At 42.2% G+C, this 23,696-nt stretch overlaps 2 protein-coding genes and 1 long non-coding RNA gene across 3 annotated transcripts in view; all 3 read right to left on the bottom strand.

Annotated features, from left to right (window-relative positions):
* LOC135557385 (protein sel-1 homolog 1-like) overlaps positions 1 to 572 on the bottom strand; it is a 56,390-nt gene extending 55,818 nt beyond the window's left edge. The window contains exon 1 of the mRNA XM_064990609.1: positions 107 to 572. Coding sequence (XP_064846681.1) covers positions 107 to 188 — 82 coding nt within the window. The 5' untranslated portion in view covers positions 189 to 572. The remainder of the gene's footprint in view (positions 1 to 106) is intronic.
* A 595-nt stretch (positions 573 to 1,167) lies between these two features.
* Positions 1,168 to 16,812, bottom strand: LOC135557386 (activator of 90 kDa heat shock protein ATPase homolog 1-like). The gene is made up of 9 exons (XM_064990610.1): positions 16,399 to 16,812; positions 9,163 to 9,353; positions 6,576 to 6,658; positions 5,937 to 6,054; positions 5,733 to 5,824; positions 5,135 to 5,260; positions 4,641 to 4,742; positions 4,487 to 4,538; positions 1,168 to 1,685 (listed from the first exon to the last, which is right to left on the bottom strand). The coding sequence occupies exons 1-9, from the start codon at positions 16,476 to 16,478 to the stop codon at positions 1,513 to 1,515; spliced, it is 1,017 nt and encodes a 338-aa protein (XP_064846682.1). The 5' UTR covers positions 16,479 to 16,812; the 3' UTR covers positions 1,168 to 1,512.
* Positions 12,055 to 16,385, bottom strand: LOC135557387 (uncharacterized). Its single transcript, XR_010458204.1, has 2 exons — positions 13,971 to 16,385; positions 12,055 to 12,978 (listed from the first exon to the last, which is right to left on the bottom strand). It is a non-coding gene; the product is annotated as an uncharacterized LOC135557387 (long non-coding RNA).
* Positions 16,813 to 23,696: the final 6,884 nt, after the last annotated feature.

Below are 23,696 nucleotides of genomic sequence, written 5' to 3'. Positions count from 1 at the left end.
TTGATAGTTAGCGCCTCGAAAAAATGTTAGCTTACTACTGCTAGCGTTACAGAATGTGTCAAATTGTATCAACTATGACATCTACCCAGCTGACGTTAAGACTTACCAGCTGCTGTTCCGTGTGAGAAAAATACAAGGAGAACGACCAGGGACAAAACCATCCTCGAAGTCTTGAATGACAAAACCATCCTCGAAGTCTTGAATGATTACAAACTAACGACTGCTAGCCAGCTACTTTAGTTAACGAAGTTAGCTCCGTGGCCAATGTTACTCATCCACGTACAGGTTTCTCCTCTTGCATACGCTGCTAACTAACGTTCACAAGCACAAAGCCCACCAAATACATATTTGATAGCAGCATAGGGTAGGTACACTGTTTAACTAACGATATGCTTTTTTTTTACTGCTGACATGGAAGATATTTAGCAGGATAGCTAGCATGTTAGCTAGGTACGCGTTCCTGGTCTTTGAAGCCCGTTGATAAATTGTAACGATGTGCTGTTATACTGTTCGCAGTTTATCAGACAGCTAGCTAAACTACCGTTGACCGCCACTTCCTGGTCTCCCCGATAAACCTATCCTAGCACGCGTTGGCTGACATTGACCAACGTAGAGGACGTCATCCAATCCGGTGTGTAAACACACTACGTTCCTTGCGTGCACGGGGGTCGCAAAAAAAAAACGCTTTTTGACATAATTCGTGTACGTTTGTGTTGAATAACATGCATTTGGCACGCCAAAAAAAGTAAGCAGTACTAGTCTTAGCATAATTAAGTAATTTAGCAGACGTTATCCAGAGCGACTGACAGGTTTAAATTCGTAGCTCAAGGGCACATCGACAGATTTTTCAGTCGACTCGTGGATTCAAACCCGTCGATTACTAGCACAATGCTCTTAACCGCTTGGCTACCTGCATAATGGGTATGGTAAGCTGTATACCATTGGGATAATATATTGGAAATATAATTCAAAACCTTTTGTAATTAAATGTACATCTTGTTGTCCATATTTCATTTGCACTGCAATTTGTTTTGATGTCTGTTTGTCAAATCTCTTAAGAATATCAAGCGTGAGCAACCTTTTTTCAAGAGAAACGTCACTGGACATCGGGTAGCCACGAACCAGTAGTCATGCACAATAAGTCATCATTAAACCCACAAGACACAATTCAGTAAAAATCGTATTTATTTCAGCACGACACACTTCAAAATGTGCAGAGTTGAATAGAGAATACTGATCATTAATTCCAAATACTGTCAGCACGTAAATATACTGTCATTCGAGTGATTGTTTCTACATCTCCTTTGCTTAGACTCAGTATGGTAACCAGACCTCAAAGGAAGCCTTGAACCACTGACCCTTACACTGCAAGCCAGTCTTCTAAGTGGAAAGGGCACCGTTTGTCTATGCACACAGTATGGCTAGTGCTACAAGAGACAGTGCCAAAGAGAGTATTCATTCACATTAAATAATCAGGTTCTCTTTTTTGTTTTGTTCATGACTTAGTCAATCTCAATAGAGTCGGGCCCCGAATCCAAAAGTTTGTTTGATGGCTTCAAAGTAGTATCTCTTCCAACCCTCCTTCGTCCTATCCTCTTCTCCAGTAGGGACATCTTTACATTCCAGCTTCAGCTCAGTCTCATTGCCTCGATCCTTCATGTTTAGAGTGATAGTCGCATAGTGCTCTGGAAGAGGGAAATCAGAGTGAGTTGTTGCAAAAACAATATATCCAAGCCATTTATGTTACTATCCAGAGTTCCTCAAGTCCAGTCATAAGTCTCCAACAGGGTATGCAGGCTTTTGTTCCTGCCCAGTTTCAACACACCGGATCCAACTAATCATCAAGCCTGTGATTAGTTTAATCAGGTATGTTAAAATCAAAATGTATTGGTCATGTCAACAGATTTACAGGTGTTACGGATGCAGCTGAATCATATTTTTAGAACTAAACCAAGATGGAATCGACAAGCTGTGGTCTAAAGGGAACAAATGAGTGATAGTGGGCAGAACAAGCATAGAGGCGGGCAGAGCCAAGCACACGCTAGCGATATCCTATTGGCGCGTTCCAGTATACAACTGCATATTTCTGTTAAGGAAGTGTACAATAACTCAATTTGCTTTTGCACTCCTAAGCAGCGCATTTAAAAAAAAATATTTTTTTACTTTTGCGAACGGTAAAGTGCACAAAACTCTGTCCATAAGATTCTACTTTTAGGAACAGAAAACTGTATTGATGAGAATTTACAAAATGTCAGCCAAAATCCATCTTCTCCCACTGCCCGCCAGTGAGCTTGCTATCTCTTCCATACAATATTTGGTTGTGAGTGGAAACGCCAACAGGATGCTACACATTTATACATCCAGTGAGATATCGGTCTATCAGTGGTAGAATGTCTAGCAAATACCAAACAAATACACAGATAATCAAAACAAGAAATGTCAGAACGTGCCCAATTAACAAATCCAAAGTGGATATATCATGGGAGCAATGTCAGAATATAAATACAATGCTTTAGAAAGTATTCACACCCCTTGACTTTTTCCACATTGTTGTTGTTACAAAGTGGGATTACAATGGATTTGTCATTTTTTGTCACCGATCTAAACAAAATACTCTGTCAAAGTGGAGGAAAAATTATACAATTTGTAATACATTTTTTTTAAAACACTAATATACTGGATCTTGATTAAATAAGATTTCATCCTCCTGAGTCAATGCATGTTAGAATCACCTTTGGCAGCGATTACAGCTTTAAATCATTCTGGGTGAGTCTATACATTTTGCACACCTGATTATACAATATTTGTTATTCTTTAAAAAAAATCTTCAAGCACTGTCAAGTTGGTTGTTGATCATTGCTAGACAGCCATTTTCAAGTCTTGCCATAGATTTTTCAAGACAATTTACATCAAAACTGTAACTAGGCTACTCAGGAACATTCAATGTCATCTTGGTAAGCAATTCCAGTGTATGTTTTAGATTGTCTGCTGAAAGGTGAATGTCTCCCAGTGTCTGGTGGAAAGCAGACTGAACCAGGTTTTCCTCTAGGATTTTGCCTGTGCTTAGCTTTATTCTGTTTAATTTATCCTTAAAAAAACTGCCTAGTCTTTGTCGATGACAAACATACCCATAACATGGAGCCACCATCATGCTTGAAAATATGTTTTGGATTTGACCCAAACAAAACACTTTCTATTCAGGACCAAGTTCATTCTTTGCCACAATTTTTACAGTTTTACTTTAGTGCCTTATTGCAAACATTTGTATTCTGTACAGGCTTCCTTCTTTTCACTCTGCCAATTAGGTTGGTATTGTGGAGTAACTACAATGTTTCCTCCCATCACAGCCATTAAACTCTAACTGTTTTAAAGTTGCCATTGGCCTCATGTTGAAATCCCTGAGCGGTTTCCTTCCTCTCCAACAACTGAGTTAGGAAAGACGCCTGCATCTTTGTAGTGACTGGGTGTATTGATACAATCTAAAGTGTAATTAATTACTTCAACATGGTCAAAGGGATATTCAATGTCCATATTTTTTCTGATTCTACCCATAGGTGCCCTTCTTTAAAAGGCATTGGAAAACCTCCCCGGTCTTTGTGGTTGAATCAGTGTTTGAAATCACTGCTCGACTGAGGGACCTTATAGATAATTATATGTGTGGAGTCCAGCACATGGGTTTGAGGTAGTCATTCAAAAAATCATCTTTTAACACTTTTTGCACACAGTGAGTCCAGGCAGCTTATGCACATTTTTACTTGCCATAACAAAGGGGTTGAATACTTTCAGCGTTTCATTTTTAATTAATTTGTAAACATAATTCAACTGACATTTTAAATTGAGGCCCTGGCGTGACATTTTGATAACCATGTAAATCTCTCTCGGACCAGCTGACTTATCAATATTTTCACCTCTTTTTACTCTTAGATTCTAAAATGCTAATTAACGTCAAAGTAGACATCACGCAAGACTACAAATCCCTGCAAGCTCCTTCATGTCATCTCTAGCTGGCACCTTTGCTAACAGGTAGTGTCAATTTAAAACTTGCACAAGACAGTTCACAGAATTGTCCATTTAAAAGAAATGTAGCCAATTTATTCATGACTAAATTTAGCTAACAGATGGCTCTGATTCTCTGGATTAACAGTCTCGGAAGGGAGAATAACAATGATCAAGTGTCCTTTCTCTCCCCGTGGAATTTCGGGAGACTTCTCCTCAGATTTCCTTTGTTAAAGTCCTCAGCAACAATAAATGTGGTTTCCAGTTTGCTCTATGAATGTTATCCTTAGTTCTAGGATGAAACAAAAGCCTGCAAAACCTGTGGGTCCCCAGCAACGAGTTGAGAAAGCAGTTAGTGTTGTAGAGATTACCTGTATGAGAAACACCTAAGTGGAGACATGCTGAAATTAAAAGTTGATATTGAAAGTTACTGAGGTGAAAAGGAGCACACAAAATCAAGAGGACAACTGGGCAAGGTGGTGAAACCTACCACATGGCCAGGTCTTGAACCTCCATTTCATAACAATCTTCTCATCTGGGACCTAAGAAGTGGAAACAAAGACTACAGTTAGATTTGGACATTCTTCCACAATGGGTTACGATTGACGGATAACAAACATGATCTCAAGAAGACATGTCCTCACCAGCTCTGTAAACTCTCCGTTGACACTCCCCTCTAGCAGCTGAAACTTCCCTCCTTTTTCTCCGTCGACCACAGCTGCAGCATGTGTGAACGCCTGGACCATCTGCATTACCAGAGTGGAGTCGAATCAATGATTCCTACAAGCTGTCAGCCAATTGTCGTCATGATTCAAAAGAGTTATGGGCCACCAATTTAAAAGTAGGTGGACATTATCTTACAATAGGCAACATTTCTGAACCGGAAGTAATCTACAGAGTTTAAGTCTAGTTCACGGAGGTTGCTCCTCATTCCCAATTGAAAGCAACAGTAAAATCCAACATTGAATATAAGAGTTAATCAAAAATGTTTACACTGGTGAAATACCACAGGGGAAAAAATGATATCAAAACCCTTTCTTTAGAAGGCAAACTAGCACATGCACTCAATTATATTCTTAGTCTACATTATTAGGGTAACTGAGCTTGTTAACAAGGAAAAGACTACTTGATCACTCACGTTTTGGTTGATGAAGGTTCTGTACAGCTCATCAGGTGAGGTGAGGAAGGTCTCCTTGAGACTAAACTTGCAGGTTGAAATCTTGACCCCTGTGCTGGATGGTGGAGCAGAAGAAGAGGGACCAATCTGGGGACATACAACAGACAAGCATGATCATGAAGTCCCAGTATTTGTACTTCAGGTGAAGCTTACGTAATACTCTAAGCCTGAATACTAGATATCCAAAAATTGGAAGTTGAGTAAATTAATTTTGGAATGGATTGTGGGGCTTTACATTCTATGAAGGGTGGTGGGGATGAACTTCAGTTACATTTTTGCAGATAAAAAAAAAAAGCACAAATGTCTTTATTTTGTTTTGCTAATTGGCCTCTTCTTGAACACAACATGTATGGAACATTCCTTACACTGTTATTGCTAGTTGGGTTTTATATCATTACCCCCTTGATACATTGGTTGCATCCCAATTCTTCTCCGTTCTTATGTTTGTATTGGATTGATGTAAACATTAGCTGGAAGTCTCCACCATTGTTAAATCCATAACGGAAGAGATTGAGGTTTGAGAATCAAGGCGTAAGGTAAGAAGGAAACTGCTACCCACCTGGGTTTTGTCAACTTTGACCTTTGTCTGCGATGGCTGTGGCTTTCTCGCCGCCCCATTCGCCGTGGGCAGGATCATGCCCTGAGTGAACTCTGCAATTATCGGAAACGTTCAAATTCAACTCGTATCAAGCTGAACTATCGCCTATAGAAATATGGCTATGAACAGGCAATAGAGTTAGCTAGATTTGAATAATGGCCTCACCTGATTTCAGGTGGCCAACATAGCTCCCCAGGGCAGCTCGCACTTTCTTTGCTCCCTCCTTCCTCATGAGTTCGGTGAGAGGTGTATTGGGTTCATCCTTGCAAAGAACCACACTGATCTGTGCCCCCCCCAAAAAAGAGAGCAAAGACAAAACATATTGTTATGTTAGGTGTGGTCTTGTTCTACCCATATAAAGGAAAGAAATACACTTAACTCCCTTTGGGCCCACGGATATAGACTAGATGTTGTTGGTGCTCCTATTGGAGAATGGTGTTGGTGCTACAGTTGGAAGTTAGCAGTGATGTTGCCATTACCAATTACTATCATTACAATTTCTTGAATGTTTAGTTTTTCTTTCCATTGTTCATTTTTATTTACTTATTTTATTTACTTTTTTGTGATGTCCTTGTATGAAGCCTTGGTGGGGTGAGAGGGAGGGATGGATGGGGGGGGAAAGGGACTAGGGATGTTGTACTGTTTTCAATGTCTCTCTGTTCTCATATCTGAAAATTGTTAAATAAAGTAGAAAAGAAACAAATGTAACTTTTTTCAAGAGTAACTAAAATTACAACCAACAGTTAGCAGCTGTCGATTAGCCTGAAAGAGCATGATCCTGAATGGCATTCTGTCATAACCTACATCTAGGTCGTCCATGTCATTTTCATCAGAGAGGTTGGGAACGTCAATGTTCCCTTTGTACTTGATTCCGGTTTTTGATGTTCCTGGGGGAGAAAGAAAGATCAGGAGATGTCATGAAGCCTACTTTGAAGACAGATACTATGACAACCCACCCACATCTCACTGAACCCCTGGGTCTTTGTGTACGGGAGAATAAAGTTGTCACCACCGATAAATCTAAGATAATCGAGAATTTCAATAAGCATTTTCCTACGGCTGGCTATGCTTTCCACCTGGCTACCCCAACCCCGGCCAACAGCTCTGCACCCCCCACAGCAACTTGCCCAAGCCCCGCTTCTCCTCTACCCAAATCCAGATAGCCAATGTTCTAAAAGAGCTGCAAAATCTGGACCCCGACAAATCAGCTGGGCTAGACAATCTGGACCCTCTCTTTCTAAAATTATCCACCCAAATTGAAAAAAAATCGAATCAAATGTTATTTGTTACATACACATGGTTAGCAGATGTTAATGCGAGTGTAGCGAAATGCTTGTCCTTCTCGTTCCGACAATGCAGTAGTAACCAACGAGAAATCTAACCTAACAATTTCACAACAATTGTTGCCACCCCTTTTACTAGTCTGTTCAACCTCTTTCGTATCGTCCGAGATCCCCAAACATTGGAAAACTGCCACGGTCATCCCCCTCTTCAAATGGGGGGACACTCTGTTACACTCTGTTTTAGACCCATACTGTTACAGACCTATATCTATCCTACCCAACCTTACTAAAGTCTTTGAAAGCCAAGTTAACAAATCACAGACTATTTAGAATCCCACCGTACCTTCTCCACTAACCACTATCTGGTTTCCAAGCTGGTCATGGGTGCACATCAGCCACGCTCAAGGTCCTAAACATAACCGCAATCAATAAAAAGACTGTGCTGTGCAGCCTTCTTCATTGACCTTGGCAAGGCGTTCGACTCTGAATCACTGCATTCTTATAGGCAGACTCAATTGCCTTGGCTTCTCAAACGACTGCCTCGTCTGGTTCACCAACAACTTCTCAGATAGAGTTCCGTGTGTCAAATTGGAGGGCCTGTTGTCCGGACCTCTGGCAGTCTATGAGGGTGCCACAGGGTTCAATTCTTGGGCCGACTCTCTTCTCTGTATATATCAATGATGTTGCTCTTGCTGCTGGTGATTCTCTGATCCATCTCTACGTAGACGACACCATTCTGTAAACTTCTGGCCCTTCTTTGAACACTTAACTAACCTCCAGACGAGCTTCAATGCCATACAACTCTCCTTCCGTGGCCTCCAACTGCTCTTAACCACTCGATATGATTGGTCATATAAAAACCTTGGGACCCAAATGCATGAATGCAAGTAAAACTAAATGCATGCTCTTCAACCGGTCGCTGCCCGCACCCACCCGCCCGACTAGCATCACTACTCTGGACGGTTCTGACTTAGAATATGTGTATAACTACAAATACCTAAGTGTCTGGTAAGACTGTAAACTCTCCTTCCAGATTGACATTAAGCATCTTCAATCCAAAGTTAAATCTAGAATCGGCTTCCTATTTCGCAACAAAGCCTCCTTCACTTATGCTGCTGCTAAACATACCTTCGTAAAACTGACTATCCTACCGATCCTCGACTTTGGCTATGTCATTTACAAAATAGCCTCCAACATTCTACTCAGCAAACTGGATGTAGTCTATCACAGTGTCATCCGTTTTGTCACCAAAGCCCCACATACTACCCACCACTGCGACCTGTATGCTCTCTTTGGCTGGCTCTCGCTTCATATTTGCCACCAAACCCACTGACTCCAGGCCATCTATAAGTCATTGCTAGGTAAAGCCCCGCCTTATCTCAGCTCACTGGTCACCATAGCAACACACAATCGTAGCACGCGCTCCAGCAGGTATATTTCACTGGTCATCCCCAAAGCCAACTCTTACCGCCTTTCCTTCCAGTTCTCTGCTGCCAATGACTGGAACTAATTGCAAAAATCACAGAAGCTGGAGACATATCTCCCTCACTAACTTTAAGCATTAGCTGTCAGAGCAGCTTACCGATCACTGTACACAGCCCATCTATAAATAGCACACCCAACTACCTCATCCCCATATTGTTATTTATTTTGCACCCCAGTATCTCTACTTGCACATCTATCACTACAGTGTTAATGCTAAATTGTAATTATTTCACCACTATGGCCTATTTATTACCTTACCTCCCTAATCTTTCTACATTTGCACACACTGTAATATATATATATATTTTTTTCTCTATTGCGCTATTGACTGTATGTTCATTTATTCCATGTGTAACTCTGTTGTTTTTGTCGCACTGCTTTGCGTTATCTTGGTCGGGTCGCAGTTGTAAATGAGAAATTGTTCTCAACTGGACTACCTGATTAAATAAAATAAATAAAAGTTAGTCTTATCACCATGGAAACAAGTGCTAAACTGCACTTAGTTTGGCTCAAAACCCTCTGTGTTTCAATCAAAATGTGGGATACTTTTTGCAGACAACATCTTACTATATGTTCAACATGAGTTCCATACAGAGTGGTGTGTGAGAGTGTGCTGCACTCACCGGTCCACGTCGCCTTGACATTCCACTCATAGAAGTAGATGAGCTTTCCCTTGCGGTTGTTGATGGACGCCTCGCCGTCCAGCTTCGGGACGTCGGTGACCTCGCAGCTCCCCTCGGGGCCCTCCACGCGCAGCCCCAACAGGAGCTCCTTCAGCTTGTCTGTCGACCAGCCTGTCACATCACGCTCCGTCCTGTAGGGACACGCAATGAATTCATATATTCAACTGGGTTGTGTTCATTAGGGCACACAGTCACCCAACAAAGCATTCTGTAACAGAAACAAGCATTTGTTACTGGAGAACTTCTCCGTATCAGACCGCTCATATTTTGTGCCTTGTGTAATGAACTAGTAAAACAGTGACATGTTCAGTAAGTAGGCCCGTGCGGGTGTCAAACCCACAACCCAGGTGTTGCTGGCACCATGCCAGCAAAGCTCCATTGTAGCAGTGTGTGCATAGCCCTAGATGGGCTCAAAAGTAAGTAATCCATTTCAATAACCTATCCTTAGGCAAGTTAATTTTTCCTTCAGAAATATAGTTCAATTGGGTTTATTTACATAATAATAAATATACATTACTTTCTGAAGACAATCACACCCCTGGACCTATTCCAGATGTTGTTCAGCTACAGCCTGAATTTAAAATGGATTCAATTGACGTGCTTTTGTCACTGGCCTACACACACACACGATACCCCATAATACCCCACAAAGTGGATTAAAAACCAACAACTAATGAATAAATTAAAAAAGTATTCAATCCCTTTTATGTCAAGCCTAAATCTTGATTAACAGCCACATACTAAAATGCATGGACTCTGTGTGCAATAAGAGTTTAACATGAGTTTTTAATGACTAAGTAATACTGCAACAAAATGTGGCAAAGCAATTCACTTTCTTTTTGTACTGAATACAAAGTGTTCAAATCCAACACATTACGTAGTTTCACTCTCCATTGTTTCAAGCAGAGTGGTGCCTGTGTGTTATTGACCGGTCAAGATTAACATTTCTTTAAAGCAACGGAGCAGAGCTAAGCACAAACACAATGTGGAAAACCTGGTTCAGTCTGCTTTCCACAAGACACTGGGAGATGAATTCACCTTTCAGCAAGACAACTTAAAACACAAGGCCAAATCTACACTAGAGTTGCTTACCAAGAAGACAGTGAACGTTCCTGAGTGGCCAAGTTACAGTTCCGACTTGAAATCTACTTGAAAATCTCTGGCAAAACCTGAAAATGTCTGTCTAGCAACAAGCAACTACCACTTTGACAAAGCTTGAAGAATTTAGAAAATAATTTAACAAAAATGGACAAATGTTGCGCAATCCAGGCGTGGAAAGCTCTTAGAGACCCAGAAGAGAGAGATTCGGTATTTCATTTTTCAATAAATCTGCAAACATTTCTAAAACCATGTTTTCCCTTAGTTATTTAGGCGTATTGTGTGTAGATGAGTGGAAAAATCTATTAAATCCATTTTGTATTGAGGCTGTAACAAAATGTGGAATAAATCAAGGGGTATGAATACTTTCTGAAGGCACTGTATTTACAGTTATTTTACTTATTAAGTCAGACTAAATTATCTGAGTAGTAAACTGGGAAACAATGAGTCCAAGACAGTTCACAAAAGAACATACCAGAGGGGCATCATTTACTAGGATCACCTGGTTATCGCCAGTGTTGAATACATTGAGCTCGTTGACAAATCAAACCACGGGACGCTTTTTCACATATTTATTTGCCAAAAAGGTCCATGGTGGGTCTGTGTAAGCTAATACAAATGTATTGGAGACAGGTTTATGGCAGTGAATGTCATTCATTTACAGCTATAGTATTTCTCAGCTAAGTAACATAAGTAGGCCTACAGTATCACAGCGAGGTCAAACAGGTTGTGTGTGTGTGTGTGTGTGTGTGTGTGTGTGTGTGTGTGTGTGTGTGTGTGTGAGAATATCCTGTGTCCACAGCAACACGATTGATTATTCTCTAACCCCAGTGCATGTGGTGTACTATGCCACAGTGGAGAGGGTAAAAACCTTCAAGTTCCTCAGTGTGTACATCACTGACGACCTGAAATGGTCCCCTCACACAGAGAGTATGGTGTAGGAGGCTGAAGACATTTGGCTTGGCCTCTATGACCCTCTCAAACTTCTACAGATGCACCATTGAGAGCATCCTGTCGGTCTGCATCACCGACTGGTACGACAATTGCACTGTCTACAAATGCAGGGCTCTCCAGAAGGTGGACCAGCCAGCCCAACACATCATTGGGGGCACACAGCCTGCTCCCCAGGACATCAAGGACCTCAGCCACCGAACCACAGCCTGTTCACCCTGCTAACATCTCGGAGGAGGAGACAGTACAGGTACATCAAAGTCTGGAGGAAACCATACGGTGAAGCATGGTGGCGGCATCATGCTATGGGCGGCAGGGTAGCCTAGTGGTTAGAGCGTTGGACTAGTAACCGGAAGGTTACAAGTTCAAACCCCCGAGCTGACAAGGTACAAATCTGTCGTTCTGCCCCTGAACAGGCAGTTAACCCACTGTTCCTAGGCCGTCATTGAAAATAAGAATTTGTTCTTAACTGACTTTCCTAGTTAAATAAAGGTAAAATAAAAAAAATGTGGATGTTCTGCAGCGGCAGGTCCTGGGAGACTAGTCAGGATCGGGGCAAAGATGAACGGAGAAAAGTACAGAGATCTTTGATGAAAACCTGCTCCAGAGCGCTCAGGGCCTCAGACTGGGGCAAAGGTTCACCTTCCAGCAGCGATAATGCTATACAGAGTAATATACTCACGTTCGCATACGCCGATTCATGGTCCGTCTATATCCGGGTTGCATACAGTTTATACCATAGACATTAAAACCAGTAGATAAGAATACTTGGAATGTCCGCGCTATGGAAAACTCCCGATGTTACATGAAGCCGGAAGTATTTATTGAAACAATAACAATATTACACATCAATACAAGGACATTTCTGTGAATACAATGAACAAATGGAAATATTTGAATATGAAGCATGTAATATTCAGAGATGCAAACGGCTGAGGGCCCAAAAAGGTGATTTTATTTTTTTCACCGACACGCAAACACGGGGATCCTCTTTTGTTGCTTTAATTTTCTAGTGACTTTTAGTCTGGAATCCCTTCTTGAAATGCAGGTTAACTGTACTAACTAAACAACAAAGAACATGATCAGTCTCAGTGTGTAAAATAACAAGTGGTTAATGTGAACTAAACTCCTAGCTAAAAAATTAAGGAACACAATCCAATGTTATTTGTTGCCTAGACTTTACTGCAAATGACACTCAAATCCAGAGAAAGATGACAGCCTTTATAATAGAACACTTGTGACCACACACACTAAATATTGCACTAGAATGAAACAAACAGGCATTCTATTTATACTCTATTATTGTGGCCACTATAGTAGACATGGATTAAGTGCACAAGGTTACATGTGTGCAAAAGCAACATTCACGGAGTAAAACATTTAATAATCCCCCCTCACTCACACGAAAGTGTTACAGTACGGTCAAGTTCAACACAGCAAAAGCAATATCTTTGGGTTACACTGCACATTACACGTTCTGCCTGTGGACACCTGTTCTACAATGTGCCAGCAGCAGAACATGAGACCCTTTGTTGGCATAATTGATCTCTTTCGGACAGAGTACGTACTCCTTATTGAAAGAGGGAAGTGTGTGGTGTTCCTTATCACCTCTATTGGCATCCAGCTTAAAGCCAGGCCCAGCTCCACTTGATCCCTGAATCCACTTGTTGAACAAGCGACATCTAATTTCCACCCAATTCTCCCATTCTGAAAATTAACCAAGAGGGAAAACATTAGTTCATTAGCTAGCTAACATGTCACACAGAATGCCAGGGTCCAGTGAGCAACTAACGTTATAGCTTAAGGAGCGGCAAGGAGTCGTATAACCAGTTAATAATATAGCCAATTGTTTCCTCGAGCTAACGTTAACTCATCTGATGTTGAAACGTTTTTTTTAACCTAATTTTCACACCATAAACTAAATTATTTGATCAGCTAAGTTAGCGTAAATGTTACTCAACATTTTTCTGGCTAGCTAACAGAGAATTCGATCCAGCTACTGTAGCAAGATACTTAACAATGCTAGTGTTGGAACTGGCAAACTGCCTTTCCACTCTCTTTCCAGAGCACGCGCTGATGCTGGAACGAGCAAGTTGGTTGCCTCTTCTCTTCAGTCGCATGCAGCATTCTGTTATGGGAACGACTGGTCTCAAGCCTTGGATAAAGACAGTCTTGCTCCAAACGCACATCACTGGTTCGCTTACAGCCATTATTGACCCAAACACACATATTAGACAAGCCCCGCCCGCCAAATAAAAATCTACACAAATTACGTAGTTTACCTATTTGGGATTTTTTTAACGGCAAATTTCACCAATAGGCAACTAGTTTGCATCAATGCATATTGCTGAATGGCACCAAAAAAATATATATAAATCGCTAAGGATCATGATGTAAGTGGCAGTAACTAGCAAAAGATCATGCTCAATGTGGTCATTAACACCCTGCCTGAGAGATACAACCTTAATGTCTATGGCATAGGGATCCACTGACTTCACATTTTTGGGCAATACCGATATTTTCCTTGCCCAAAAATCTGATACCAATACCCGATTAAAAATATTTTGTCCTTAAGCATTCTAGTAGTTAAATAGTTCACACACACACACACACACACTGACCAAGAAGTTATTTTGTGGTCATTTACGTATGTCCCCATTACCAGTAAAACATAATCAAAACCTATTTCTTTCACTTACTTGCTGTGCTGTTTCGTTGTTCAATTGTTTCATTCTCAACCAGGATTTCATCATACATGTCAAGCAGCTTTCAGCACTGTCTGTCCGTGGCCTCTTCTGTCGTGGGTCTTCCTCCTCGGGGGCCACTGTCACTGAGTCCCTTTCCATCTTGTCCAGCTGTGTCTAACATTTGACGTAAACCCGGTTTCTAGTCTGCATCGAAGTAGCAGTAAAGAGGCTTAGAGAGAATGCCACTGAATAGCTTGATCACAGCCTCTAGTACTTTTCCAAGTTAACCCAACAGTCTGTGTTGGCGTTTTTTTGTTGAGCAGGCATTTCAATGCCATGACAGGGTATCACGTCTGCTGCAAACGCAGTTGAGCTTATTTCTCCTCTTCTATTGAGTCAGTTGCTGAATGGAGCTAGGAGTGTTCGTGCTTCAAACATGTTCTCAAATACCATTGAAATGGCAGCAGCGGTATGAGAACCAGCACATTAATGAGCAATACGGCTTTCCTCAGTATGAAATCCTTGTCGACCCACTGTGCTGTCAGACTCATAATGCTCATGGGGGCTGACATCACTGATCCAAATGTCAGTCGTGAAGCTAATAGCAGTGACGCCCATAGCAAGTAGCTCATGGATGTTTGTTTCAACAATACTGTGTAACTCCGGTAGGGCAACATACTTGGTAATGTGTACTGGGGCTCGAGGTGCTCAACCAGTCAAGGGCAATGAATTCCATTATCTTGGTGTTAATGGATTTCGCCTTTGAGTTGTTTCACTGAAATTTTCTCTTTTAGTTTTGTGGTATTGAAAGATTTCACTTTCTCACCTCCTCAGGAAATAGCAGCAACAACGTTGCATGTGGTCTTTTTGTTATCTTCCTTTTAAACTGAAAAATAGATCCACACAGCAGACATTGTGGGCTAGGTTGGGAATGCTGTGTTGCATGTGCAGCGTTGGATTCTCCGTGGCGCCATTCGTCATCTACCTACATTATAGGTATGTACGTCAGCTTTGACATCGGTTTTGCACATTGGCGTTAAACTAGACATCGGGCCAATGCAGATGTTGGCATTTATAGCTAATATCGTCCGGTTCCTATATGCTTACCGATTCATCGACCAATCCCATCGTGATTGGTCTGTCAGCACGGTCCTGTATGACGACAAATGTAGTCCTCAGAATGGGTCACTATTTAATTAAATATCTGGATTTGTAGCGAACGTTCAAATAATTCACTGTGGGGACGGAACTTGATCACCATAAACACATTCTAGAGCCCAAAACGGGCGTCTAAAACGTTTTAGTTTGGAGGTTCTGAAGATCGTAATTTACATAGGCTTCCTCAGACAGACCTGGCATTTTGGCAGCGCTAGGTTGCTATGCAGCAGCAGAGCTCGTGACTTCACGCTCCAGACCAGACACTGGGGGCCTGGTTTATATGGACCAACATCACACGCACAATGAATGTTTTATACCAAGGCAGTTATGTTAAGTACTTAAGTGTACATTAAAGTACTACTTAAGTAGTTTTTTGGGGTATCAGTACCTTCTTTATATTTGACAACTTTCACTATATTCCTAAAGAAAATTATGTACTTTTTACTTCATACATTTTCCCTGACACCCAAAAGTAGATTATATTTAGATGTTTTATTTAACTAGGCAACTCAGTTAAGAACAAATTCTTATTTACAATGATGGCCTACCCCGGCCACACCCATAACCTGGACAACGCTGGGCCAATTGTGCTCCGCCCTATGGGACTCCCAACGGCCTGTTGTGATACAGCCTGGAGTCGAACCAGGGTCTGTAGTGACACCTCTAGCACTGACATGTAGTGCCTTAGATCGCTGCGCCACTCAGAAGCCCAAAGCTTAGCAAGACAGAAAATGGTCCACTTCGCACACTTATCAAGAGAACATCCCTAGTCATCCCTACTGCCTCTGACCTGGCAGACTTACTAAACACAAATGTTTTGTTTTTAAATGATGACTGAGCATTGGAGTGTGACCCTGGCTATCCGTAAATTTGAAAAAACTATCATGCTTTTAATTATCCACACTTTTCCTTTTGATACTTAAGTATATTTTAGCAACTACATTTACTTTTGATACTTAGGTATATTTAAAAACATTTTTTTATTAGGTATATTTACTTTTCCTCAAATATGAGAATTGAGTACTTTTTCCACCACCGCCCAAAGGTGATGACTAACGTGTATTTTTAGGCATTTTCCACTGACTTCTCTATGTGGGAGTCTGGGCCGGGCGTTATTTAAACTGCAGTGCAGTACCAAAGCAAAACTGTTGTGGGAGCCTAAACCGTGTTGCTACTTCCGGAACACTTGCCTTGGTCTGATAATAGCTTGCAAGTGAGCAGGCCTTTCCAACTGCATCTCGAAAGGCAGTGTGCTTTCTTCAACTAGGCTAACGTTACTCACCAATGCCAGTTGTTGACGTTTGTTGCATCGGCTCTCTCCTCCACGATCCAGCGTGGATCCCCTTCTCCCCATTTAGCCATGACGACAGTAGTAACTTACTATCAAACAAGCTGTACAATTGCGTCCCCGAAGCTTGCTAACGCCAGCTAACTAGCTAGCTAAATTAATCGCAAATGCCGGCACCGAAAGGAACGAACGTGATGATTAGCTAGCTAACGTTAGCAAGCTAAACCGATTAAGTAAATAAGTCGACTATTATCTAAAATTGCGTTATGGCCGTAACTACGTTCCTGAGCGACGGTTTTCCTCTTGGTTTATGACCCTGGTCTTTCTAGAAAAGTCGTTTTGACATGCAAGGAGCTTTCGCCATTACCATATGAAGGTGGTGTACAGCTACAGACGGAAGTGACGCATATATACACACACACACACACACACACACACAAAATGCAGCAGCAGAGTTCCTTCTTCGTCTGTAGATTTTTTTTATGGCAGTTGGCAACCAACTTTAAGTTGCATTACCGCCACCAACTGGATTGGAGTGTGGACCAGAGACAGTGAAGGTCTAAATCATGTTCACTTACAATTGAATCTACTCCTTCCTCAACATCTCTTACCATCTCAAACATCCCTAGATCTATCACTGGCTGAGGGAGAAACCAAGGTGGAATGCCAGGAAGAACCACAGAGGGGCTAAACTCCCTCCCAAACAACCCCATCTTGCTCACCATGTCATTGCCTATCCACCCAAAGCTTGTACTCAGATTTCATTCATTTCCCCAGCACTATAGGAGTACCTTTTTGTAGGATGTATAACCTTATGGTCTTGTACATTTACCCAATATGTCATGCTAACTATTGTCTTCTTCTCTACCTGTATCACTGCCAACAGGGAGGTATTGAGTGCTCGATTACATCTAGCTTTTTTTAAAGATGTCTGAGCTGCTGATCCATGTGCTACACTTCCATAATCCAGTGATGACCTATATATAGCATTTTGATGCCATGCTATCTTACCACCACTCCATTCCAGACAAGCAACACATCACATTCAACATTTTCTTTCTTTTGACAGCTACTCTGCGAACATGCTCCACCCATGCCCAGATTTATTCCATAAAACCTCAAGTGTATTTTTTCCTGACCTTACTTCTAGGGGGAAAAAACACGGTGTTTTCTCAACTGAAAACTTATAGCTCAACTTCACTAATCGCTTCTTGAACTCTTCTGGCTGTATGGGTAATACTTCTCCCTTTCTCCCCCAATGCCCCATCATCCGCAAACAATGACCTCCCAGTATCAGGCCTCACTTGGGAGAATACATTGTCAATCATAATGTCACACCCTGATCTGTTTCACCGGTCTTGGGGGATACAATTATCTACCTCAAATTGTATTGGTCACATACACATGGTTAGCAGATGTTAATGCAAGTGTAATGAAATGCTTGTGCTTCTAGTTCAAGTAATCTAACAAATTCACAACAACTACCTCATACACACAAATGTAAAGGGATGAATAAGAATATGCACATATACATATATGGATGAGTGATGGCTGTGTGTATTTATATAGCCCTTCTTACATCAGCTGATATCTCAAAGTGCTGTACAGAAACCCAGCCTAAAACCCCAAACAGCAAGCAATGCAGGTGTAGATGCACGGTGGCTAGGAAAAACTCCTAGATGGTATAGGATACAGTATATACATATGAGGTGAGTAATGTGGTGAGGATATGTAGACATATGTAGACATTATTAAAGTGGTGTTATTTAAAGTGACTAGTGATACCTTTATTAAATCCATGTATTAAATTTATTAAAGTGGCAAGAGATTTGACTCTATGTTAGGGATGGCTGTTTAACAGTCTGATGGCCTTGAGATAGAAGCTGTTTTTCAGTCTCTCGGTCCCAGGTTTGATGAGATGAATGATGTAGGGTATGTAAACATTATATTAGGTAGCATTGTTTAAAGTGGCTAGTGATATATTTTACATCAATTCCCATTATTAAAGTGGCTTGAGTTGAGTCAGTGTGTTGGCAGCAACCACTCAATGTTAGGGATGGCTGTTTAACAGTCTGATGGCCTTGAGATAGAAGCTGTTTTTTGTAGCTTTCTGACATAGAGCTCCCCACCCTCACTTGTATTGATCACCAAAAAAGAAAATCCTTTATCCAGTTAAAAACCCTTCCTCCAACCCCCATGTTATCCATCTTGATAAGCCTTCATTCCACATCATCATAAGCCATCTCTACATCAAATAAAATGTCTACCACCACCCCCTTATTTGCCTGTTCCTTCCGTATGACTGACTCAAGGCACAGTACAGGATCCATCATTCCCCTGCCTTTCCTGAACCCACTTTGATCTGGTGACGCTCTACTCTCCAGGATGTATGTCAGTCTTTCTGCTATCATCCTTTCCATAAATTTACATACGTGAGATGTCAACGCTATTGGCTTATAGCTTGATGGACTAGTAGAGTCTTTCCCTGGTTTCCATACCGGCACCACTACCGCCTGCTTCCACCCTCCCTCCAGACAGTTTCTCTTCCTGCCACACCTTATTCTTAAGGCCCAATACTTTCCCCATTGCAGTGTCACTGAGATGAGCCATCATGATGTAACACATCTCATCCTTCCCAGGAGATGTTACCCCAGCTTTAGCTAAAGCTCTCTTCATCTCTGCACACATAAAAGGGCATATTCAATATATCCCCCACCATCTCTCTCTGATCCAGGACCCCCGGATGTTCTCCTCTGACCCTCTCCTTCCCACGCTGCCCCTCTTCTGTTAGATTATGTGAGCTGTGCATCTTCACAACTCATGCCATCAGAAAATTAGATTTAAAAAAAAAGATTTAAAAAAACACCTTATTGTACAGAGGAGACTGTGAAGCAACACAAACATTGGAACAGTGTCACGATCGTTGTATTGAGGAGACCAAAGCGCAGCGTGGTGTGAATACATACTTTTAATTATCGATGAAAAAAACACGAAGTACACTAAACAAACAAAACAAACTGACCAGACAACCATGACCGCTATAGAAACTGAGTGCTAACATGCAACATCACATAGACAATAACCCACGAACCACAATACAAAACCGGCTACCTAAATATGGTTCCCAATCAGAGACAACGACAAACACCTGCCACTGATTGAGAACCATATCAGGCCAAAACACATAGAAACAGACTAACTAGGCATGCAACGTAGAATGCCCACTCATATTGTCACACCCTGACCGTAGTTTGCTTTGTATGTTTTTATGTTTTGGTTGGTCAGGGTGTGATCTGAGTGGGCATTCTATGTTGGATGTCTTGTTTGTCTATTTCTATGTCTGGCCTGATATGGTTCTCAATCAGAGGCAGGTGTTAGTCATTGTCTCTGATTGGGAACCATATTTAGGTAGCCTGGGTTTCACTGTGTGTTTGTGGGTGATTGTTCCTGTCTCTGTGTTTTCACCAGATAGGACTGTTTAGGTTTTCACACATTTATTGTTTTGTTAGTTATTTCATGTCGAGTTCCTTTTATTAAAGAACATGAATAACCACCACGCTGCATTTTGGTCCGCTTCTCCTTCACCAGAGGAAAACCCTTACACATATAAGTTGGGATGACCCAAAATGGGAGGTGTGACGACGTGTCGTTTCAGGGTTTCAAAGGTCTGGCACTGCCATCCATCGGAATTTTGCTCCCTTTCTCTTCAATGCGTTGAGTGGTTCTGCCACCTAGAAGAAGTTCGACACAGATGGTACCATCCAGCCATCCCAAGGAACCGTTGAAGGGCTTTGAGTGTGGTTGGCACAGGGAAGTCTTGTACAGCCTTGGTCTTTCAGGATCCACATGAATGCCGTCAAAAGACACAATATGGCCAAGGAACTTCAGGGAGGTTTGGCAGAAGTTGCTCTTCTTCATATTCAATGTCAGACCAGCTTCTCTTAGCTTATCCAACACTGCTTGAAGATCTTGAAAGTGTTGTTCTCTGGTCTGGGAGTAGATAATTATATCGTTCAGGTAGACGAAACAGATCTTCCCTTTGAGCTCACCTAACGCAATCTCCATGATGAGACAGGAGAAATACTCCAGATATACAGTTGAAGTCGGAAGTTTAAATACACCTCTGCCATATACATTTTTCACAATTCCTGACATTTAATCCAAGTAAAAATTCCCTGTCACCACTTTATTTGAAGAATGTGAAATGTCAGAATAATAGTAGAGAATGATTTATATCAGCTTTTATTTCTCATCACATTCCCAGTGGGTCAGAAGTTTACATACACTCAATTAGTATTTGATAGCATTGCCTTCAAATTGTTTAACTTGGGTCAAATGTTTCAGGTAGCCTTCCACAAGCTTCCCACAAGATGTTGGGTGAATTTTGGCCCATTCCTCCTGACAGAGCTGGTGTAACTGTGTCAGGTTTGTCAGACTCCTTGCTCACACACGCTTTCTTAGTTCTGCCCACAAATTTCCTATGGGATTGAGGTCAGGGCTTTGTGATGGCCACTCCAATACCTTGACTTTGTTGTCCTTAAGCCATTTTGCTACAACTTTGGAGGGATGCTTGGGGGTCATTGTCCATTTGGAAGACCCATTTGCGACCAAGCTTTAACTTCCTGACTGATGTCTTGAGATGTTGCTTCAATATATCCACATAATTTCCCTTGCTAATGATGCCATCTATTTTGTGAAGTGCACCAGTCCCTCCTGCAGCAAAGCACCCCCACAATATGATGCTGCCACCCCCGTGCATCACGGTTTGGATGGTGTTCTTCGGCTTGCAAGCCTTCCCCTTTTTCCTCCAAACATAACAATGGTCATTATTGCTAAACAGTTCTATTTTTGTTTCATTAGACCAGAGAACATTTCTCCAAAAAGTACGATCTTTGTCCCCATGTGCAGTTGCAAACCGCGGTTTTGGAGCAGTGGCTTCTTCCTTGCTGAGGACATTTCAGGTTATGTCGATATAGGACTAATTTTACTGTGGATATAGATACTATTGTACCTGTTTCCTCCAGCATCTTCACAAGGTCCTTTGCTGTTGAATACCTAGGATAGGATAAAGTAATCCTTCTCACCCCCCCCCTTAAATGATTTAGATGCACTATTGTAAAGTGGCTGTTCCACTGATGTCAGAAGGTGAATTCACCAACTTGTAAGTCGCTCTGGATAAGAGCGTCTGCTAAATGACTTAAATGTAATGTAATGTAAATGTTGTTCTGGGATTGATTTGCACTTTTCATACTTCTATTTCTTATTCTTATCTGTATTTTTTTAAACTGCATTGTTGGTTAGGGGCTCGTAAGTAAGCGTTTCACTGTAAGGTCACCTGTTGTATTCGGGCACATGTGACTAATACGATTAGATTTGATCTGATGACCTGACAGTTCTATGTAGACTCAGGACAACTGCGTTTTGGAGAAATAGGCATACTCAAAGAGGTTTCTAATCTGCTTTCTAACGATCATGATCTTTTCATCAAAGAAGTTCATCAAATTCATCACTGCTGATGTGACGGCCATGCTCAATTGGGGGATGTTGCTTTGCGACGTTATCAAAAATAAATCTTGGATTGTTTTTATTTTCCTCAATTAGTTTGGAAAAGTAGGCTGATTAAGCAGCAGTGAGTGCTTTTCAATAATGCACTGTTCTGTCCAAGCTAGTAGGAAGACTTCCAATTTGGTGAGGAGCTTTCCGTTCCAAATTTTTGGAAGCTTGTTTCAGGGCTCGGTTATTTTCTATATATCAGGGAGCTAGTTTCTTGTGACAAATGTTTTTTGTTTTTTTGCGGTGGCTCGGTTCAGAGGTATCTTCTATCATCCACTGGATGGCAGAGAGGGGGGTTAGCGCCTACTCCAACTGCAGCAGGAGGACCAGACTGCTGCCGAGTACGCTCTCACCTTCTGGACAGTAGCAGCATCCAGCGGATGGAATGAGCCGGCGCTTCATACGCTATTCATAAGACGATTGTGCGAGGAGGTTCCGAAGGAACTGGTCTGTCGAGATGACAACCTCTCCTTGAACGCACACATGACTATGGTCATTCGTTTTGATAACCTTCTTCGGGAGCATCGGCACTCTCATCGCTTCTCTCCCTCCCTCCGTGAACACTTTGGATCAGAGTCAGAACCCATGAAGGTAGGGGTTACATGACTCCTAGCGGACATAGCGACGCAGACGGGATTCCTTGTGGTCAAGGAGGGCACCAGTTCCAGCAGTGGCAGATACGTCCCAACTCGGGATCCACGAGAGCAGAGGGATCACGTGATCTTCCACCTCCTGGGGCAGGTGTGAGTATTGTGAGTACTTGGTGATGCTATTTGTCTTAGCCAATGCTCTCTGTGTTGCAGGCATTCGTCAACGAGGTGTTCTGGGAAATGCTCTGACGCCAGGTGGTCGTGTATATTGATGACATCCTGGTCTACTTGGTTACCTTGGAGGATCACATCGCTCACGTCCGAGTAGTCCTGGAAGGCCTCCTGGCTTACCACCTGTTTGTCATGGCTTATAAGTGGCAGTTTCACCAGGAGGCTGTCTCCTTCTTAGGCTGCCAAATCAGCCCTGAAGGAGTGAAGATGGACGTCAAAATGGAAGACGCGGTCAGGTCATGGCCAGTCCCAACCACCATAAAGGGGTTACTATTTTTTTTAGTGTTTACCAACTTCTACTGCCATTTCATCAGGATCTTTAGCTCCATCGCCGCTCCTCTCACCTCTCTCCTCAAGGAGAGGTTGGAGTCCAGCAGCCGACAAGGCCTTCTGTCTACTCAAGGGATGTTTCACCTCCGCCCCAATGCTCAAACACCCAGATCCCACCATATCCTTTGTGGTGGAGGTGGGCGATTTAGTGGTGGGTGTGGGGGCAGTTCTGTCTCAATGACGAGGTAATCCACAGAAATTGTATCCGTGTGCATATTACTCCTAAGAAACTGTCCCCTGCAGAGAGGAATTATGACGTCCATGATCGAATGCTCCTGGCGGTGAAGTTGGCATTAGAGGAGTGGAGACACTGGCTGGAGGGCGCCAAGGACCCATTTCTCATCCTCACCGACCATCGGAACCTGGAGTACATACGGACAGCGAGGCGGCTGAACCAGCGCCAAACAAGGTGGGCTCTTTTCTTCACAAGATTTGACTTCACCTTGTCATATCGCCCAGGTTAAAAAAACACCAAAGCCGATGCCCTGTCCTGTCTCTACGATTTGGGTGAGGGTCCTGTCAGGTATGCACCTATAATCCTTTCCTTCTCGAGTCAGAGCCCCTGTGGTCTGGGACGTAGATGTGGAC

This window comes from Oncorhynchus masou, chromosome 16, assembly GCF_036934945.1.
Source record: "Oncorhynchus masou masou isolate Uvic2021 chromosome 16, UVic_Omas_1.1, whole genome shotgun sequence".
In the NCBI taxonomy this organism is placed as follows: domain Eukaryota; kingdom Metazoa; phylum Chordata; class Actinopteri; order Salmoniformes; family Salmonidae; genus Oncorhynchus; species Oncorhynchus masou.
Note: the sequence above shows the minus strand (reverse complement) of the source record. Positions and strands in the feature narration are given on the sequence as shown.

Excerpts from the sequence above, each read along its gene's own strand:
- LOC135557386 (XM_064990610.1), bottom strand. The coding sequence starts at position 16,478 with ATGGCTAAATGGGGAGAAGGGGATCCACGCTGGATCGTGGAGGAGAGA. Across the intron at positions 5,261-5,732 it reads TCAAAGTTGACAAAACCCAG|ATTGGTCCCTCTTCTTCTGC; the intron begins GTGGGTAGCAGT and ends GTATGTCCCCAG. Across the intron at positions 1,686-4,486 it reads GTTCAAGACCTGGCCATGTG|AGCACTATGCGACTATCACT; the intron begins GTAGGTTTCACC and ends TCCCTCTTCCAG.